The sequence below is a fragment of the Ambystoma mexicanum genome, chromosome 3q, assembly GCF_040938575.1.
Source record: "Ambystoma mexicanum isolate Mex_15411 chromosome 3q, UKY_AmexF1_1, whole genome shotgun sequence".
Lineage (NCBI taxonomy): Eukaryota > Metazoa > Chordata > Amphibia > Caudata > Ambystomatidae > Ambystoma > Ambystoma mexicanum.
In genome coordinates this window covers 241,220,981-241,236,524 of record NC_090926.1, presented here as the reverse complement: position 1 = coordinate 241,236,524, position 15,544 = coordinate 241,220,981, and the positions used below count along the sequence as shown (strand labels likewise).

Genomic DNA, 15,544 nt, shown 5'->3' with positions numbered 1-15,544 from the left:
GCAGCCCCCACAGGTGGGGCCTCGGAGCGTGCTCCGGTATCCACAGGCCACTTACGGAGACCCTTGGAGAAAACTCTGGTACAATTATTAGGCCCAGAAGGCACCTCAGGGCAATCCCCAGTGACAGAGCGATCAACGCTCTTCCCAGGTCGGCAATGGCCCGGAAAGGTATCTCCCAGCCGGGGTGCTCTGAAAAGTAAAGAACTTATTGGGCTTTTCTTCTTTTCATCGATACGCCTGAAAATGCGAAGGAGGAGTACATTGAAACACCTCCTCCCACCGCTCCAACTGACGTTGAAGTGCCCGGACCGAAAGGGAGTCGCAATAAAAACAGGAGTCCCAACGGTGATTCGGACCCAAACAGTCTAGACAAAGAGGATGGGGATCCGGCCTCGCGTAGCGTCGGTGACCTGATGATTTTTTTGTTACCCTTTTTGGATGCTTTTACAAAGCGCTCCGGTCCCGTCCCACAGGACGGAGGGATGTCCCATAAGTTTGGAGGAAAGGGGACGGGACGTAGGACTAAGGAGAGAGGGACCAGCAGTGCGGGCTAGGCGCATGTGGGAGGGAGGTACACGGTTGTGCCTGTGCAGGCCTTCCCGGGATGCCATTCAACGCGTATGAACAAAATCGGACAGGGCGTGGGGGTTCCAACTAATGGGCTGACATATATTTGCTTGAAGTTTCGCACAACAAGCCCTTTTTAGTCAGCCATCCTAAAATATAATACTAGCTCCTGCAGGGAACGTCTTATGCACACATTTCCATGAGTGTATCTCCTTTTCTCTTTGATAAGATGTAACTAAAGATGTACATAGTTCAAATCTTAAACATTTCCTTTGCCCCCCCAGGTTCACGAAGATGTCAGCGTTACCCAGTAGAGGTTGCGATACATGCTGGATTATCCTGCTTAGCCGAATTCCTACAAGTAAGGTAGAGAGGCACATCTATGACGTTTCTCATAGAGCCACGATGCAGTACTCGGGTCGGTTCAGGAAAGGAAAAGGATGTGTTCTTCTTGCACTACATATTATCTAAAGCAAATACGGAAAACCCCACTAAATATGCCACACCCACGTCATGATAGAAATGCACATAAACATTACAAAAAAGAATTAAAAATACCAAAGTTAAACATTTAGTAATAAACAAAACAAGCAAACGGCGTCCAAGGAGTGACAGACCAAAGGTAGTCCTGGCAATGTCGCAATTTGTCTCTAGTTTGTTTTGAAAGAACGCCCTGCAAAGCATAAAGAAAAGAATTGGAAGGAGTGGCACAACAGAATTAAAAATAAATAACAATGACACTTCACCTTCAAGGACCGCGTCATTAACAAAAATGCATTGTGAAGCATGCTTTCCTTCTCAGCCAAGAGGGAGGAACCACATTCTAAAAGCTGCATCAACCATAAAATCCATGTTGCAAAGAAATTATGCTGACTATTGAAGTTCTGGGAAGCTAGAAGACCAGAGCCAAAGGGAGGCAACTCTCAGCACATTCAACCAACCCAAAAGTCATATAAAAAGATGCTGATGTGATGGAAACGTCTAAGGATCTTGGTCGTTAATTATAATTTGGAATCCACATTGTAATTCTTTGAATATACCCTTTTATGGAGATAATAATGCCAGCAGAACATGAGCAGCATCGTTTTTATTTCAGCGGTGTGTGGTTATTAGTCGCCCATTAGTCAGGATGAACAGGGCGAGTGCCTGCAAAGCTTCCAAGCTCATAAATTCAAAGGTAGGGTCCTTTTTCAGCGTTTATGGGACCAATCCCAGTTTTGCTGACAGATAAAGGCAGGTTCAAGCTCAGCCAGCATTTCAGACGGATGCACTCTGTGCCACTCAGTTGTCTGCTCCAGCGCATTTTCCATTTCTTTTCATTCGATCTTTAAGGAGACGCAATGTCTCAGCAATCCATTCGCACTAGCTCTAAGGGGGGACTGCAGAGTTTCAGCTCTTCCTCAGCCATTCTGCCCAGGAGCGGGAGCCAGTACAGAGCTGTTACTTCCACAAGAAGAATCGTTGGCAGTTCGGGTATTGGAGGGAATGCTGGTTTTGGCAGCAGAAGTCTCTACAGTGCCAGTTCTGGTCCAAGCAGAATTTCAGTTGGTGGCACCCGCACTTTAAGAAGTGGATATGGTTTTGGTGCCCCTGGTGGAGGATATGGGTTTGGTGGAGGAGCTAGCAATGCATACAGTCTTAGAGGAGTATCAGGTGGTGCTGGAGCTGGCCTTGGTTTTGGGTTTGGAGGAGGATTTCCAGCATGTCCCCCAGGAGGGATTACAAACGTTACTGTCAACCAAAGCCTGCTGACTCCTCTAAATCTGGAGATAGACCCAAACCTCGAGCGATTGAGAAAGGATGAAAAGGAGCAGATCAAGACCCTCAACAACAAGTTTGCCTCATTCATTGACAAGGTAAGATTTCAGTATCAAGTTATTTGATATTCAAGTCCAACATGTAATTTGTTTAAGGAGGAGTAGGCACAAGCACCTATTTTCCAAACTGCATATTTCTAATTAATAAAAGTCATACATATGTACTCCATGAGTTGTTGTAATTAAATGTATTCTTAGAAATACCAAGACATTCCTATGGGCACTTTTTATACAAGTGTTACTAACACATTGGCCAGCCTTTCACTTATTTTGGAACCCTACTTCTCTCTCTACTTTTTTTAAGTATGGGTTTAAGACCCAACATAATTTTCTTCTACTCTTTAGTTCATTTACCAGAAGTATTTGCACAGCCAAGTAGCAACGTTTATAAACAAGATAAAAACCTTACAAAAATGTCACACCTGCTGGTTTTCAGGTGCGGTTCCTAGAACAACAGAATAAGATGCTGGAGACTAAATGGAATCTTCTGCAAGACCAAAAGACAGCGAAAAGTAATATGGTGCCTCTTTTTGAGAGCTATATCTCAAACCTAAGGCGGCAACTGGAAGGTATGGGTGGGGACAGAGTCCGTTTAGAATCAGACAGGAAGAACATGGAGGATCTTGTGGAGGAATTCAAGCGAAAGTAAGTCGATCCGAGTCATGTATTCTGATCAACCTTTGTGAAGTATGCCATAAAATTATTTTTCCCATATCAGAATTAAGGAGTCAGTTAATATATCAGTGGTAGGAGTGTCCATAGGTCCTAAGGTTAACACGTATGTTATAACTTTATTTCCAAACTTACCTCTGCTCCCATGTTTTTTAAAGCATGAAAAATAACTACTTTTCACACAAGAAATGGAAGGGAGGATATAAGGTCCAACTAACCCATCATGTGCTTGGTATGTGACGATAGCTTTGAAAATTATGAATATTCTCAACCCCTGGTTAAAAAAAGCAATGTTGCAATAAATATAAAAATAAAAAGTGTGATGTGTATCATCACATCTTTTCATTAATCCAACAGATATGAAGATGAAATAAATAAGCGCACAGCAGCTGAGAACGAATTTGTGGTCCTCAAGAAGGTGAGATCTCGAATGTTTGATCATAATTTACCTTAATATTATCAAAACCACATCATTGGGAACTTGTCATTCCTAGAAAATATATACACGTCTTAATGAATGACTGTATAATTTTAAAATGGTTTCCTGACATGCGAAGTAAAATATGCATGATGCTACTAGGAAGAAACATACCTATTACTAGAAAACTAGGCCAATTAAAGTGAGAAAAGCAGAATGCATGTCAGCAATGATCTGCTAATGGAGAAAAATAGGTCTAATTTAATCTGCTCATATACAGGATGTTGATGCTGCCTTTTTGAATAAGACAGAGTTACAAGCAAAGGTGGACTCTTTGGTGGAGGAGATCAACTTCCTTAGAATACTGTTTGAGGCGGTAAGGAAATCTCATTTAAAACAATGGTTTGGAGTGGTTGTAGTCTTTTACTTAATAATGAAATGGGTTTATGGCTTTTTGCCTTTGGCTTTCATTTTTTAAATCGAGTTAAAACCAGCAGTCACTTTAAGTCAACAATTTGTATGTGCTTTTGGTTTCTGTTTTCTAAAAAGGATGGGCAGCTAACCTTAAATGTAATGTCAAATAAAGACAGTTCACCTTAAACGGCAGGTGGAAATGGTTCCAGTGCCGAATAAATCAGTGGTATATTCTTTGGTAACTTATAGGAAATATGCCAGCTGCAGGCACAGATCTCAGACACCTCCGTCATCGTATCCATGGACAACAACCGGGATCTGGATCTGGACAGCATCATCGCCGAGGTTAAAGTTCAATATGAGGACATGGCCAACAAGAGCCGAGCTGAAGCAGAATCTTGGTACCAAACTAAGGTGTGTATACTCTAACCATACATTAGGTCACATATAACATAAGTGGGTTGAAAGCAGACAGTAAAGTAACCCATTAACACTAACCCTGTTAATTATACTAGCCCTTAGTGGCTTAATGGACAGAAGGTAAAATCGTGATGTTTTTGAAAGGAACCAACACTTCTCCATACCGCAAACACAAAACGAATCAAAATATTCAAGTACAATCATAATATTTATTGGAAAGTCCAAGTAGGTCCTGCAAATCTATCGAGGAAAGGTTTTGTAAGTTGATCCAGGCCTGATTTACAAAGAGTATTTCAGTGGGTTTTTCCCATTGAAAAACATTTTGGTAAAATGTCTTTGCTCCATTCACAAACTCCTCTGGCCCTCCCGGACACTCAGTGCTGTACCGAGTGCCCAAAACGAAAGACAGCGAAAGATAAAGAATTAAAAGACAACAAAATGCAATGTATGAGCCTAGGTAAATCAGAGAAGAAAGTCGTAGAAACAGTGCACAAGTACCCTTGTTTCTTGGGTGCATTCAAATTCTGTTCTTTTCCACGTTACATGTTTGCATTTCTTTCTTAGTATGAGGAATTACGTACTACGGCTGGACGACATGGAGATGATCTGCGTATCACTAGAAATGAAATCACAGAGCACAATCGAATGATTCAAAGACTGAAGGGAGAAATTGATAACGTGAAAGCACAGGTAAGACAGCAGAATTCAATAATTCGAGTAACGCAAACAACAAAGCTTATGGTCTCATGTAGGTGTGATTTTATCACAAACTGTTTTGGTTAGAACAATGTAAAAAAATTAAGGGCATGCTCGTTACCACGATAGAGCAAAGTTTTCCAAAACAACAAAACAAACGTGAACTGTGCGACGATTGAGAGCTACATTTAGTGTTGCTACTGCTACATGACCAGACATATTTATTACAGATAAAACTGATGAAGTGGATGTAAACTGACGAAAATTCAATGCACAATGGTGTTATTTAACCAATATCCAAGTCACTGGTGAGGCTTCGCAGACGAAATTGGCAAAAATGGGATTAGAGATGGTTAACACGAAAAAACCTTTCTATAACATGGAGCTGACTTATGTCTCCAGCGAGGGGCATGTTATGTTGATATACTTTTCCATTGGCCCAAATAACCACCAAAATAGTTTCCGAGCGCCATGTCGTGTCTGTGGAGTGGTGTGCTGTACCCTCACCAAGAGTATCCAGACGTTAGTCTGTTGGAGGAGACAAAATGATCAAGAAGAAGAGGAGAGGAAGGGAAAGCAGGAAATGGGCACTACAAACAGAGGGGGAGTGGGATTCAGCAGGGGGGATGTTTTTCGCTAGCAGTGTGTGTCTATGCCAGTCCTGTAAGGTGTACTCTAGAGCTGCAAAAGAAGGATAGCAGATATTCCCTAAAAGTTTGCTAAAATGGGGTTGCGTTTCCAAGGGAGATTGGTGGAATTGTCCGTTAGTAAACAGTGTAATGTTGCATGCATGAGGGGCTTGACTGGGTGATTGGGCAATCCTGAAATGTTGGTGGCTTATATGCCTGGGCATCGGCAAACGTTTTGCCTGAGGTCAAATTCTGGAATGTTAATGCTGGGCTGCTAAGCCTGAGCACAGAGTGAAGTACGCAAGAATAGACTCTGTACAAAGGAGAATGTTGTTGGTAACAGAATAAGGGAATTAAGTGCTCAAACTAGTATGGTAAGATTGAAAAAAGCATGGCTTTTTCATGGTATTAATAAAAGTTTGTTCCATGTCGTATCATGCTAGAATGTATTGTAGCTCATGTGAGACAGGGTGGGCCCATACTTTGGAGTAGGCTATACAATTATAGTACTAATTAGCCATTCAAGGGCTTCCCGTTTACAGCCAATGTCATGCAGTCTTGCCAAGAGACGACCATTTGACACTATTCAATGCTAAGAGACAGTCTCAGGAGCACCAGTGCATGGGTGCCACCCAAAATGTCAGTCACCAAAGGCCATCCATGTTGGATGAATCCATAGACATCCACTTGTGCAAAGTCTGAAGCAAGCCAGTATCAGTACAGAATATTATCACCATGTTAATATGCTGAAGGATGTAGGTTAAATACGAAATAGTGTAAGGTTTACAGTTTTACATTCTAAAAAGGAACATTGGGCTCAGTGCAGTATGATTGGTGTTCACACTAACCTTACAGAATTTCTTTTTAGAGATTAGGGCATTTATTCTTGAACACCACAATATGCAGCAGCCAACTCTAGTAATTTTCTATCACTCCTACACTTGAACGCGTAAGACAATTGGTTGCCCTAAAAAATGTCTATATAAATATGAAATAGGGCAGAATCTCGACAGATCACAAGTATCTGCTAAAGGCTTTTAAGCAAAAAGATCACTGTGGCTGATTTTAAAGAATTTGGCAATTTCACAAACATAATGAGGGATTCACATTTTTTCTGATGGAATAGCCCAAGTTAGAATGAAGGGTTAGCTTCTTTAACATTCTTGGAGAACAGGGATCGAATGGAAAGGTAAATAGTTTGCTAGTTTTAGCCACTTTGACAAACTGCTTCTGATCCAGGTGTTGAAATTCTGAAAACTGAGAATCTTTATTAAAAGGTACAATATTCATGAGTTACTTCGGTAGACCATTGAAAAAGATTGCTGTTGTTTGATCTGAGATAAGCAAATATCAGTTTGACTCTTGGAGAGATATAAATGGTCAGCAAGGTTTAGTTATAGAATTGAGGCGGCGAGTGACTTTTTATGGCTCATAGCTTGCAACTTGAAATGTTTACCCCTGTGCTAGGTCATCACATAATTCTTGAGTAGGCATGACATTTTAGATTTGAGTAGGAGAGCAGAACTAGTTAAGAAAATAATAAAATTCCTCTTGAGAGCTACCAGAAACCTGTAAGTGATTGCCATAGTATGTGTGGCTTGTAAAATGGGCCTTTTGTATTTTTTCTTTTGTAAAAGTATTTGCTTTAACAAAAGGGTCTGACTGGTCCTCCACACTTTTGCAAATCTTTCTTTATCTTTCTTCAAGGTTAATATCTTCTAGGTGACCCTGGGATTCTCATTTCCCCTCCTGGTGGCACCCACATTTTTCTCTGGAATAATAAAATCCATTTTTGTTTTAAGTTTCTAAGTGAGATAATGCTATTCCTTGTCAATGTCTCATATGAGGAATATGAGATACAGGCACATGGAATAAATATAAATGGGAGATGGAGCAAAGATCTAAATAGAAATTGGTTCCACTAGCGGCTACGCCTCCTTAAGGTGTGGTTGAAAGACTGAATTGAGATCCAGTAGGGAGAGAAATCATATTTATTGGCCAAGTGGTCGAACCAAACTAGTGGAATGGGGGCTTTGAAAGAAAAGGCATCCTTGGATATGAATGTTAAATCTAGAATGTGACTATCCTTATGAGTAATTTCACTGATTTGTTGTGGTACCAACTTTCTCTGCTGTGGAAAATCAAGCCCTTCATCCCAGAAAACAACTTCAGATCTGCTGTTCAAGCCTTGGTCTTCTCCCACCTGGATGGTGGAGAGGGCGGCAATGTCCTCTTGCAAGAGCTTCCTGTGACAACCATAGCTCCCATGAGGTGTCCCGCAAGCTGCAGCACGAGTCAAAGGACTCCGCAAATTCACCATTCACCATCCGCAAAATCACATCACCCCGACCCTCCTCGAAATAGACTGGCTCCCACTGCATGCCTGTATCATCATCTTCAAATCCTGCTGCATCATCTACAAGGCAGTCACCATGAAGTCCCCAAGCTACCTCACTCAGATACTCAGCATATCTGGAGGCCTAAAAGTCACCAGAAGTAAGGGCATGTGCAGACTTGGACTCCGCCAGTGCAGGAAGGAAAAAAACAGAAAAGAAAGCCATCTCTTATTACGCCCCAAGACTCTGGGATCTCCTGTCCATCAATATCTGCTCGCCCCCTCGCTTCTACTGTTTTTGAAGGGGCTCAAGACCTTCCTCTTCAAGGAATGGCTCCTCCCTAACTCCTAGGTGCATACACCATCCACTCCCCACCATGCCGGAGACTGGGTGATCTGATCCCTACTGTTTCCTCCCCAGGTTGCTTCTAGAGCCCAATGCTGACAATTGCTCTCCCTCCCCTATTGTTAGATCCACATTCCCTTGTTTCTCTGCTCCCTAACCTTATTCTTCACCCTATGATTGTGTCCGCTGTCAATAAATACAATAATATTAATAATAATAATAATAATAATAATAATAATAATAATAATAATAATAAAGATATCCTATAGACCCGGGGCAAAAACTTAAAGAGCTGCCAGCCAGCCATAAAATGTCACGTGTCCTCGAAGTCCTCCACATCCGATGAGCACATCATTTCTTACGTGCTAAAACACAGTGACAAGTGCACATTTCGAGGCCTGTTGTAGAGCAATAATAAGGGTTCTGTAAGGTAAAGAATCAGAAGAATCTGTGTGGAGATTAGATCCTAAAATAGCTGGGTTCTTTTATTTCATCATGAGCTTTGGAACAATCCCAAAGAAATGTTTAACAGTCAAGTGGATGTTTATTAATGCAAAGGAGTGAACAGGTTTCGCTCCAAACATCTCTTACCTCCGATTTTGAAGGTAGACTGCTGTGATTTTTTTAGGTCTTTCAATCATGTGAAAGAGCTTTTGCAAATAGGAAAATTAGGTTTCACAAGATCTCAAAAGTGAGAAGTTTGGGGGTGGAAGGATGCCACTGCATCGGGATTATGGACATGTTTGCCATTGGCGTGCCCACTCTGCGGCCTGCACATCAGTTTTATAGACATGAGAATGAAAGCTAGACTTCGAATCAGAGTTAAGTGCACTGTGGTGTCAGACTTTCCACGTGTGGGATTACACAGAAATGCTCAGGTGTTAAAAGGGGTGTGGAAGTAAACTGTCAGAAAAGGACATTCTGCAGTTCATGTCACTTGCTACAAAGCCTGTTTACAATAGGCACGAGCATAGAGCTAAGTGCCAACAAGAGAAACAGGAAAAAAGGAAAAAGGCAGAGAGTAATACTGTACCCCATCTCTTTTTTAAAATGTCAGTGTGCCAAACTTGAAGCATCGATAAGTGAAGCCGAGGATCGAGGGGAACGTGCTATAAAGGATGCCAAGAACAAATTGGCAGAGCTGGAAGAGGCTCTGCAGAAGACCAAGCAGGATATGAACCGGCAGCTGCACGACTACCAGGACCTAATGAATGTGAAGCTGGGTCTGGACATTGAGATTGCCACCTACCGGAAGCTCCTAGAGGGAGAGGAGTGCAGGTGAGTTCATAAGAGTTTTATTTCATACAGAAAAATGGGTTCTGTGCAATAGGCTAATGGCTTATGGACCTCAACAGCACATGCACTGCTCTGTTGCTTCCTAGCTAGGTTTGCGCTATATATAAAACAAATACAACTTCATTATACACAGATCTTAGGAATAATGGAACAGGAATCCAGACTTTTGCCATTATCCACTGCATGAAGATAAAATGTGTCTGAATCATTGCCATGCATGAACGGGGGCGGTCAGTATTGGCATTTGTCCCAAACACATGGAAGCGTCCATTATTATGTTTCACTGTGCAAAAGGAGGGCAGAATATGCAGGGACTCGTGCTCTTGGAACCTGCATCAAGATGTGATACATGACGATTCCCTGCAGGAAACAAAACGCGCAGAGTGGTTTCCCCACTCCGTGCCCCACTACATCCAGGGATTCTGATCCAAAATGGCAAGGAGGAGAAATAACGCAGATTGTCACTCCATGTTTTTACTCACCCGTGGCAATTTGGGATCTAATCAAAATGAGTATTTATAGATGTGTAAAGTGTTTTTTCTTATGTAAGATGTGAAGGGCAAAGATAGCTTTGTGAGAGGAGTGAACGAAAAAATTAGTGTCATCTGTCAACATTTTTGAGCGGTTGAATATCTAAGTAGCACAATTACCTTTTAAAGAATGTTCATCATGCCACCGCTTGGACAATCAGAGAATGGACTGTGATTCAAAGCAAATGCATTTGGGGGGACGTTTTTCAAGTACAATTTGTGTTGCCGAGTTTGTCAAAAATGTGATGTTGTAGCAACATACGGGTTCAAAGAGAGCCTCTGCCCATGCAGTTAAAACAATTGTCAGATCGCTTTGTGTGTGAAACTCACATTCGGAGTAGAGGTAACACACAGTAAGGCAAACTTAGTGTGTTTTACAGCTGTAATAAACAATAAAGGTTTATGCTTCCAGCTATCCAACCGGCTGGCTATTTCTACTGAATGTTAAATCAAAATGACCTTTCCAGAGCCATATAAATACAAATTCTTACGCAGCTGACTGGATACATTCTTGTAACTCACTAGATTGTTCAAATGTCATTAGACATTCTACAAAAACCATGCCTTTATGTTCAGAAATGGAGGGAAGGGTGAAAGCAAGGTGGACAATCATTTCTACAATAGGAGATTCGTCTCAGAAATAATGCTGAGGATTCTGACTCTAGCTTGGAAAATGAGTTTGAAGAAGCAGAATATGAGGGCCGAAGAATCAAGGATCAGTCTTTGCTGTGAATTACTTCTGAGTTATTATGTGGATGACTGCACAAAGAAGACATTTCAACAGCCTCTTCCTTAAACTGAGTAGAAAGGTGTCCATGAGGAGCCATGCAAGAGGCATACACAAATGTTTGGAGTAGTCGTTGCTTTCGGGATACTACTTAATCAATTCTCACTCGGATTGAAGCCTGCATGACATTCTTAACATTTGGCCATAATGTAATAATGGAAGTCGTAGTCAGAAATGCCTATACATCAGTTGCTAGTTACCAGAAAGGCCAACGGTGCATCCTCCTTGCTTTTTCATGTAGCCATTTGGTTGCCTACAATGACAATCCCCAGAGAATCAGTTACCAATAATTCAGGGCCTCACTGGTAAAAGCTTAATGAAATAAAAGGGGATATGCAGAGCCTTGTCTTTATGAGACCAGAATCTAATATTCTGAGTGAGTCGTAACGCGAACTATGATCTCTAGAAAGTCTTTTGTTGCTGTAGACTTGCAACAGAAATAACATTTCATGCAGAACTGCCTGAGTAGGTGAATTTAATGATTTTAGAGTGTTTTCCCCCAAGGTCACTGGAAAGAAAACTATGTTTATTTTCAACGCTCGGTTATGCAGCGCACAATTTACAGTTGACACTATGCCACCAAAGAAGGTGACACAGTCCTGCGTTTTTCATTTTACAACAATGTATGGACCGAATTCTAAATGCACATCATGTAAGTGCGAAGAAATGTAATTCCTTCAGTCAAGAGTGGAGGGCACGCTTTAGATGGTAAGAAAAACAACTTAAAAATAAGCACAAAGGCTACACGTTGTCACCTGCGTATGTTTTTATTAAATGGACATGTTTTCTACGTTCAGCAGTACTCTGGAAATATACACTTGAATTTTTGCACATACTCTCAAAGATATCCTCAATTTAAATTCCCAAAACAAACCTTGCAATATGCTCGCTTGAATTGTTTACTGAAATTTCTCTGAGGTGGCCTGTGTCAGCCTCTTTTAAAACGGAAATCCCTGCACTGTAGAGAAATATAGAAAATTATAATGATGATATTTATTCTCTTTTTGGTCAAGAAATGGAAGATTGCGTAGTGGAATTTGCAATTGTGAACTGTTAACATGAGATAATAGGATACAGAACTAATCAATCTGTTGGAGATTTGAACTCTAGAAAAACAGCAAAGGAATTCGACCATAACAAGGAACCCAAATCAACAAGCAAATGAATTAGCATAGGGGGCTTAGACTAAGATTCTGTGCTATGCATTATGCACATTATGCGTGTCCTATTTATCCTTAAGGTGTATGCCTGAATGTTGATCATTTGGCTGTGCTCATTGCATACCATTAGATGGTGATTGAAGGCCAGACGGAGTGGCAAAAGAAGTCAGATGCACGCCTTGTGCATGTGCTACTGAGGTGGAAGGTGTGAAACAACTAGAACAGGCTGAGGGATTAGGCAAGAGTGATCAGCCTTAAGGTCAGATGACTTCTCAGTACAGCAGGTTTTATAAATCTGTATGACCTGAAAAAGACCACCAAACATTCAATTACATCCCCAGGGGTATACCAACCCTCAAGACCTATATTGCCAATGCAGAATAAATAGTAGTTAGATGGTCCAAAACTGAATAGCACTGGTACCTGTGAACATAACACATGCTTGTGAACCAAGCAGTTGCCAGAGAAATGGAACCTTGGTCTTGCAACTTCACAGATCAATAAAGGGAAAATCCAGCTGTGCCTGGAGTGGCCACAAACATCCATACGCAATGGGGGCAGACTCAGAGAGATTCAGCAAAGGACTCTTCAAACATTATGCTTTCCATGAATTAGCCACACGTGGTATTATCCTGACCACAACATCACAGAGGACAACACAAAGAGTTTGAAAGACAGGGACGAAAAATTACACTTATGCAGAAACAAAACACGCTGGTGAGAAAGGCTTCAGGAGCAGCTCAGACTATCAACCAAAGTTCACTCCTTTCTAGACAATACAAAAAAGGTTCAGAGCACAAGGTGGTGCACATGGAAGTGTGTCTCTCGTCTTTGTGCCTTCAAGTGTAAAGTATCAATAAATTGGGAATTTGAAGGAGCTGGATAATGGATTATGTATAAATTGTCCACATCAGTACAGTGCTCAATGCCTAAACCACAGTTCATGTTAAACTCATTTCACTGGAATAGTCACCAACCTCTCCCAATGTTAATAAATGTCGGTCATGTGTCCCTCAGTTTGCTCTCAGTAGATATGTGTGTCACATGGGCACATTATTTGAAGATTCACAAAACATTGTTTTTTTCTCTTTCATCAGATTATCTGGCGAGGGAGCAGGTTCTGTGAGTATCTGTAAGTAGCTTTCTGTCCACATGAGTACTACAGTTACACGTTCAGTTTGTTTCACAGTGAAGTCTGAGAGTGTGTGTTATATTTTACAGCTGTAGTGAGCTCTAGCACTGGAGGTGTATTCAGCTCAGGAGGAGGATACGGCAGCACAGGCGGATACAGCAGTGGAAGCGGACTGCATCATGCTGGTGGATTTAGCGGTGGCAGCGGAGGTGGAGTCGGCGGCGGAAGCAGATTTAGCACAACCGGTGGATATTCCTCTAGCGGGGTTGGAAGCAGAGGAAGTTCTGTTGGAGGAAATGCATCTGGGAGCAGATACACTTCAGGGGATGGGTATGGTGCTGGAAGTGGGGGTAGCAATATTTCCAGTGTTAGGACCGTTACAACCACTTCAAGCTCAAGAAAGCATTAAAAGGCAGATTATAGAACATGTTATTTCTAGCTGAGAGCATTACCCTTCTCTACTGACAGCAACCCAGAGTGGCTCCTCATTTGCCCATTTACTAAACTATACAAAAAAACACTGGTTTCAACTTCCAGTAAAAAATTAAAGTCACTTCAACATGTTACTACACATAGGTTTCCTAGGTCTAGTCCAGAAAGTAATAAATAAAACAAACCAATGCGATGATTCTTTACAGCAACCATCTTTTAACTGCAGAGCAACATAAACACCACATACAAGTAAAATTCTCTCTTTTACCTGTGCAAGTTAATACCTCAGAAATACGTTTTATTACCTAAAGCAGCACTTATACGGATTGATTCAGGCAGAAGAAAAGCTCATTTAGGCCAAAAGAAGTTCGACATTTTCCAAGGAATTACCATTATTGTATTAACGAAAGTCAGGGCTTTTTCTTAGAGGTTCAACATTGTGACAGCTAGTAAAAATACTGTCAGTCTTGCAGTTGCCATTCTTCTGGTGGGTGATGATATCAGCGGGAAACCCGAATATGCTGGAACATTACAAATCTTTCATTTATTTCTGTGATTGTAGCATGTTTATAATATACCCACTAAGAGCAAGTTAGACATGTTTTCTTTGAAAAATAAAGTACATGGGACGTGGATTTAGTTAGGATGGTACCTGAATGCGCTAAAAATTTAAAATGCGCGTGGTCCCTATGCATCAGTAAAGTTAAAGCCCTTTCGAATATCTTGCATATCTCTATTAAAATGTGCCTGCTATCAGAGTTTGATAAAAGAGTCTTATAGTAACAAAATTATTGTAATTCCTAGGGTTGTTTTGCAATACTTTTCATTGCAGAAGAGAAAAACCAACAAAAAAAAATGTTTCACAATTATAATTTTTCCCTTTCGTTTCACCATGTTTTCTCCAACTAGCCAAGAGTCGCCTGTGATTAGGGATCCTCGAATTATATGTCTGCTTTTCAATTTGTCACCACATCATCATGCTTGACTGTTTACTTTTTAGCTGCAGCTCAATTGTTTTGACTTTGTTCGCAATAAATCACGAATAAAAAGCATCAAATACATTTAGAAGTTGTGTCTTTTCTTAACTAGTTTAAACGCACATGTTTAATAGATGCCTCCGGCAACATAATATGCATACGGGCTGCCCTGACAGTAACCACACATAATAAACATTGGCAAAGCCGATGATATCGGGGCATTTTCTATGCATTGGAATCATGTGCAAAAGTTTCAGCTTTTGCCAACATACACGCACCCAGGAAATAACATCATTTGTCAGGCAAATGTGATATGCTCCGGTTTCAAACAAAACATGTACAGCAGGCACTACGGGGAAAAGTGAGTTTAGAAATATGTTTCTCTGTAAAAAAATCTTTAAATACATCAAGGCACACGTGATGTATACCAGCGGGGGAGTGCCCCTGACACATTACACCAGGAATGGTTTTGTCATGGTTTATTTACTGTGTATCAAGTTAAGTTCAAAATCACACGTCCTGGAGACACTCATATGGTGGCCACATTGGACCAGCGTAAATAAGCACAGTATTGGATGCCATTGTTTGCACATCTCCTACATGCATAGTAAAATAAATCTCAAAAGCATTAAAGTTCAAACAGGGTTTCCCAATATTACACATGTCAACAACACCTTCAAAATAATTGGCAAAATCCAATCATTTGATTAGTCTAAAACATCATTCTTTTCAGAAAAATGCCTGCACAGCATATCAACAAAAGGAAGACAAAGCCTCCATTTCAATGAACCACATTACTCCATCAGACAAAAGGTGAGATCCAATCAGCCAAGCAAAAACACCTGAGGAGGGATGAATCAGATTCATATAATACAAATAATCATTCCAGATATGCAAAAATAACCATAAAGGGACA

The 15,544-nt window shown here is 40.9% G+C and overlaps 1 protein-coding gene across 1 annotated transcript; it reads left to right on the top strand.

The window, feature by feature from the left end:
* Positions 1–1,810: 1,810 nt before the first annotated feature.
* On the top strand, positions 1,811–14,712 carry LOC138582389 (keratin, type II cytoskeletal cochleal-like). Its single transcript, XM_069653654.1, has 9 exons — positions 1,811–2,423; positions 2,821–3,029; positions 3,414–3,474; positions 3,755–3,850; positions 4,138–4,302; positions 4,873–4,998; positions 9,372–9,592; positions 13,185–13,219; positions 13,309–14,712. The coding sequence occupies exons 1-9, from the start codon at positions 1,908–1,910 to the stop codon at positions 13,626–13,628; spliced, it is 1,749 nt and encodes a 582-aa protein (XP_069509755.1). The 5' UTR covers positions 1,811–1,907; the 3' UTR covers positions 13,629–14,712.
* Positions 14,713–15,544: the final 832 nt, after the last annotated feature.

Bases quoted from the DNA above. Each gene is read 5' to 3' on its own strand.
- LOC138582389 (XM_069653654.1), top strand. From the start codon at position 1,908: ATGTCTCAGCAATCCATTCGCACTAGCTCTAAGGGGGGACTGCAGAGT. The intron at 3,030-3,413 runs GTAAGTCGATCC...TTAATCCAACAG, and splicing joins GTGGAGGAATTCAAGCGAAA to ATATGAAGATGAAATAAATA. The intron at 13,220-13,308 runs GTAAGTAGCTTT...TATATTTTACAG, and splicing joins AGCAGGTTCTGTGAGTATCT to CTGTAGTGAGCTCTAGCACT.